Raw genomic sequence first — 5471 nt, forward strand, 5'->3', positions numbered from 1 at the left:
GAGAGCTTCACCAAAGACGCAACAGCCGTCTGCGTTCCGTCGTTCTCCCTACCGTCACGGTGACTGGTTTCGCTGAATAGTAGAACAAAATAGGAGAGAAATCCCAAATCTTAAATTTTTGTTTTTTAAATTCTATCGTAATGCAGTGAAATGAAATGTAACCTGACAAAAGATACAGAAGAAAATAATGTGACAGAGGGATGGATTTTGCGTATCTTAATAGAAGATTTGGTTTACGATTTTAGCGGATAATGAGATGTTTGTGATATAGGGGTAGGAGAGTAAAAAAACACTTCGAATAATGACAGTTTTGATGCAATGGGTATATCGCTAAATACATAAAAGTCTTTTGATATAGCTACTAATTTCTCAAAAATCAAAATCAAAATAAATCAATCAAGCTTTACTTTTAGTCTGTGTTTATGCTCTCTCTCTCTCTCTCTTTTCTTGTTGCTACTGAGAAAGCATCTTCTTTCACTTTCTTTTTTCAATCTCAAACACTTTTGCTTTTGCTTCATCTAATGTCTTTACTCAACTTTACCATCTCATTGTAACGAAACTCGCTTCTCTCCTTCTTCTTCTTCTTCCTCCTCTTTTGCGTGTAGTCTATCTCTTTCTCTGAAACTCTGTTTTTCCCGGGAAAACTAACCGACTCTTCAAAGCTTCTTACTTTCTCGTGTAAATCACAATTCTTCACCTCCCTGTAACTCCCCATCCCATAATTAATGGGGATCTGTCACGGAAAACCCATCGAACAACAATCAAAACAGAGCACCCCTGTTTCCTCCGACGAAGCTCCGGCGGCTAAATCTTCAGGCTTTCCGTTTTACAGTCCAAGCCCTTTACCTAGCCTATTCAAACCCTCGCCGGCGAGCGCGAGCTCGACCCCTCTCCGCATCTTCAAGAGACCTTTCCCTCCTCCTTCCCCTGCTAAGCACATACGCGCTTTCCTCGCGCGTCGCAACGGCTCCCCCAACAAGCCCAACGGGGTCACGATCCCCGAAGGCAAGGAGTTCGAGATCGGTCTTGATAAGAGTTTCGGCTTCTCGAAACACTTTGCTTCGCACTACGAGATTGATGGCGAGGTGGGTCGAGGGCATTTTGGGTATACTTGCTCTGCCAAAGGTAAAAAAGGAAGCTTGAAGGGACAAGAAGTTGCTGTTAAAGTCATTCCTAAGTCCAAGGTTTGGTTCTTGATCACTTTCTGTTAGTGTTAAAATTGATTCTAAGTGTGATCACGAATAGAGTTTAGTGTTCAAATGTTATATGTTTTAACTTGACATTTGATGTTATTTCTAGGTTTGGTCTGAGTGTGTTTTTAGATCCTATTCAAATGCTTAGTGTTTTATGGTGCAGATGACAACAGCAATTGCGATTGAGGATGTTAGTAGAGAAGTGAAGATACTGCGAGCTTTGACTGGTCACAAGAACTTAGTCCAGTTCTATGACGCTTTTGAAGATGATGAGAATGTTTACATCGTGATGGAGTAAGTATACCTCATTGTCTTATGCTACCTTTGATCAATCTTTTAATTAATTTAATCTCTTGTTATATCAGGTTATGTAAAGGTGGTGAGCTCTTGGACAAAATACTTCAAAGGTAGTTTAATCTCCTGCTACATAACATGTGGGCTTATCTATGCCTTTTGAATGCTTTTACGTATTGAATTTGTTGAGTTTGATCTCATATAGAGGTGGAAAATACTCAGAAGAAGATGCTAAACAAGTTATGGTTCAGATTCTTAGTGTTGTAGCTTACTGTCATCTCCAAGGTGTGGTTCACCGTGACCTCAAACCAGAGGTAGTTTATAGATTGTTTTCTTGTAATTCATTTGGCTTTAGGTGACACTTCACTTTCTAGTCATGAAGAGTGATAATGACTGTTCTGTTTCTCTCCGTTCACAGAACTTTCTGTTCAGTACAAAGGATGAGACTTCTCCTCTAAAAGCAATTGACTTTGGTCTCTCTGACTATGTCAAGCCAGGTCAGACATGTGAATATCATCTCTTTGCTAAATGGTAAAACTTGACAATGGTTTGTAATTTCTGCAGACGAGAGGTTGAATGATATAGTAGGAAGTGCTTATTACGTAGCCCCTGAAGTTTTGCACCGTACATACGGAACAGAAGCTGACATGTGGAGTATTGGAGTGATTGCTTACATTCTTCTTTGTGGGAGTAGACCCTTTTGGGCACGTACTGAATCAGGAATCTTCAGAGCTGTACTTAAGTCAGTACCCAACTTTGAAGAAGCTCCTTGGCCTTCACTATCACTTGATGCTGTAGATTTTGTGAAAAGGTTGCTAAATAAAGATTACCGTAAAAGACTAACTGCTGCACAGGCTTTGTGTAAGTATATGCTCATCATCTTCATCTCTATAACACATTAGTATCATGTCTTATATTTGTGAAAACATGTAAATCTCAGGTCATCCGTGGCTGGTTGGCTCGCATGAACTGAAGATACCTTGTGATATGATCATATACAAGCTTTTGAAAGTGTACATAATGTCAACTTCATTGAGAAAATCAGCTTTAGCTGTGAGTTGGATTCCAAGAAGCTTTACATATTCTATTGCCAAAGACATTGACTATATGATATAAAAAACGAATTTCTTCTCATGGTTACAGGCTCTTGCCAAGACATTAACTGTACCACAGCTAGCTTATCTGAGGGAGCAATTTACATTGTTGGGACCAAGCAAAAATGGATATATCTCCATGCAGAATTACAAAACAGTGAGTTACTTCTGTCTTCAGTGATTCCATTCCATCTATCACCATTTGGGATTTTCTATGATTTTTTGATGTTTTTCATACAAATCTCAGGCAATTTTAAAGAGCGCAACAGATGCTATGAAGGATTCAAGAGTCATAGATTTTGTTCACATGGTAAGAAACAAGAGGCTAAACACATACACCTAATAGTTAAATCATTTGTTTAAAAACGGAACGGTATAACATCTATTTTTTTTGGGGATGCAGATAAGTTGTCTTCAATACAAGAAACTAGACTTTGAAGAGTTTTGTGCATCAGCATTAAGTGTTTATCAGATGGAAGCAATGGAAACATGGGAGCAACACGCACGGCGAGCTTACGAGTTGTTTGAGAAAGATGGGAATAGACCCATTATGATTGAGGAACTTGCATCGGTATATGAATCTTTACCCTTTTTTATTCACATAGAGAGAGACTCATGGAGAAGAACAAAACTTAGAAACATTGATTGTTGACTGCAGGAACTCGGACTCGGACCATCAGTACCTGTGCATGTTGTGCTTCAGGATTGGATAAGACATTCAGATGGAAAGCTTAGTTTCTTGGGTTTTGTCAGACTACTACACGGTGTGTCTTCCCGTACATTACATAAAGCTTAGGAGCAATGACATTGTTTGAGTGTACATTTGGTTTCTTTTTTATTTTTTTACCATTTCTTGGTAGTTTTGAGTCAAAGATTCGATGATTAATTATGTAAGTGTGTGTATCTGTAATGTGTGTGCTGTGGGAAGGAATGGTTTCAGATGAAGAGGAATGTACAGAATGAGTCTTGTTATCTCTAACTTCTTTGTTTTCTAACCCATTTTATAATCGGAATAGTAGTTTCTGCATAAACATGTTACCCAAAATCTTGACCCCAAGTAGGCCTAGGCATTTTACCCGGACCCGAAGACCCGACCCGAAACCGACCCGAAAAAACCCGGTTCGTGATACGACCAAAATATGGATCACTCTTTCGGTAAGGTTGATATGAACTCAGATCCGAGAGGATTGAAAACTGATGGATCGAGGGGTGACACTAAGGGTTGCGGAATAGCCCAAAGATACTACCAGACTTCGATCGTTGCCGGATGTGACGCACCGGTCCAACAAAAGAAGGATCGAGACTTGGAGATAACCTCACCAAGAAACTAAGAAGTGTTCTAAACAAAGAACTATGAGAGAAACTCATAAAAAGGGAAAAACAATCTGTTTTATTTCGTGGCTCTAAGGCCTTATTTATAGGATTACAAGTTGTAGAGATCCAAAGAAAAATGTGCTAAAAACAAGACATTGGAAATAGAAACAAAGACTTGACTAAATAAAGTCTTTGACTGAAACTTGGACTACCTCTTCATATAGCCACGACCAGGACTTTGAAAGGTGAAGAATATACTCCTGATATGGGCCAAGACATGTCCCTTTGAGGCCTGGTCGAAATCCATCTTTTCCCTTAGCCAATATTTTATCGGTTTCTCCATTTGGCCCAAACAAGCTCGTTTTTGAATCTTTTTTTAAAACCATCAAGCCCAATGCTTTCTTGAACATTTAGAACATGAATAATAACCTTTGTCATGATTGAATTGACCGTTGGTTCATCAGAAAGAAGGTTAGCCATTTCAAGCTTCTCGGGTGGTCTGAATTCGCGAGAACTGAAGATCACCTGATTTGTAAATAGCATAACTATCACATATGAACTCCGTTTGATCTGATTCTTCTTCAAGGAGCTCCGTAATTGAGTTTAGAACATTCTCCAAGTGATTTCATGCGAAGAGGACTCGTTTGTTGGAAGATATGAGTCAAACAATGAACATATATCATTACTGCTTTCCATGATCAAGCCATGCATGTCTGTTTTGCCCGGTGCGCTACTCAAGGACGCATCATTCCCTCCCTCTTGAAAAGGATTTGACATCAAATCCATTTCACCTCTTTCAAAAGGAAATGAATAAGAGAAAACGAATTTTAAAATCATATAAAATTCAATGAAGGAAAAGTAGGGACATAAACTTCCTTGGAGTTTTGGACATGTTTCCCTCAAGTACTTCCAGTTCCATGTCCCTGATACATAAGAACTTTGGCGTTCACCAGTGCTTTCTCTCCTTGGGAACTGATCATACTTATCCTGTACTTTCAAAACAACTAGGGAAACCACATCAAATCTGCGAGAGAAATAATCAAAGAGTTTCTCTATCCTTAGGACATCAAGAACATGATCCAAGCTCTTAGGATAATCATCAAAGAATGTGTTGTAAACCAAGATGACATCAAAGCTCAATACAACACAATTTTCAAACATTGGTTTCAAATTATGCCAAGGTTTATCAGTTTCAACACACAAGTTATCAAGCTTCAAAACAGAATCAAAAATAAAATCGGTTTCAGCTCTATGTGATTTTTGTTTCAGCAACTTCTTAACCAAAAATTCGTCCAAAGCACAAGTGGATGCAAATAAATTACCAGTGATCAGTTCATGTCTATAAGGGCTCAGATTAAAGTCATTTTCTTTGAAGACAGATGAATCAAACGATTTTCTAGCAAAAAAATCAGACTGTTGCAAATCAAGCTCAAATGACTTTTCAAGATGATCAAAACTTTTGCTATGTTTCAAAAACTGATCAAGACTCAAAAAAAATCCAAAATGGATGTCATTGCCATTTTGAAAACGTTTTTGATCAAGAATTCCGTCAAGTTCAAATTTCTCAAAAGAATGA

General features: G+C 38.4%; 1 protein-coding gene across 1 annotated transcript; it reads left to right on the forward strand.

Annotated features, from left to right (window-relative positions):
* Positions 1-276: 276 nt before the first annotated feature.
* On the forward strand, positions 277-3560 carry LOC106352784 (CDPK-related kinase 1). The gene is made up of 11 exons (XM_013792411.3): positions 277-1184; positions 1357-1487; positions 1559-1600; positions 1693-1801; positions 1906-1984; positions 2052-2348; positions 2428-2540; positions 2631-2738; positions 2829-2891; positions 2985-3152; positions 3240-3560. The coding sequence occupies exons 1-11, from the start codon at positions 726-728 to the stop codon at positions 3375-3377; spliced, it is 1707 nt and encodes a 568-aa protein (XP_013647865.2). The 5' UTR covers positions 277-725; the 3' UTR covers positions 3378-3560.
* Positions 3561-5471: the final 1911 nt, after the last annotated feature.

The sequence above is a fragment of the Brassica napus genome, chromosome C5 (genome assembly GCF_020379485.1).
Source record: "Brassica napus cultivar Da-Ae chromosome C5, Da-Ae, whole genome shotgun sequence".
Classification (NCBI taxonomy): domain Eukaryota; kingdom Viridiplantae; phylum Streptophyta; class Magnoliopsida; order Brassicales; family Brassicaceae; genus Brassica; species Brassica napus.

Excerpts from the sequence above, each read along its gene's own strand:
- LOC106352784 (XM_013792411.3), top strand. The coding sequence starts at position 726 with ATGGGGATCTGTCACGGAAAACCCATCGAACAACAATCAAAACAGAGC. Across the intron at positions 1,488-1,558 it reads AATGTTTACATCGTGATGGA|GTTATGTAAAGGTGGTGAGC; the intron begins GTAAGTATACCT and ends TTGTTATATCAG. Across the intron at positions 2,541-2,630 it reads TGAGAAAATCAGCTTTAGCT|GCTCTTGCCAAGACATTAAC; the intron begins GTGAGTTGGATT and ends TCATGGTTACAG.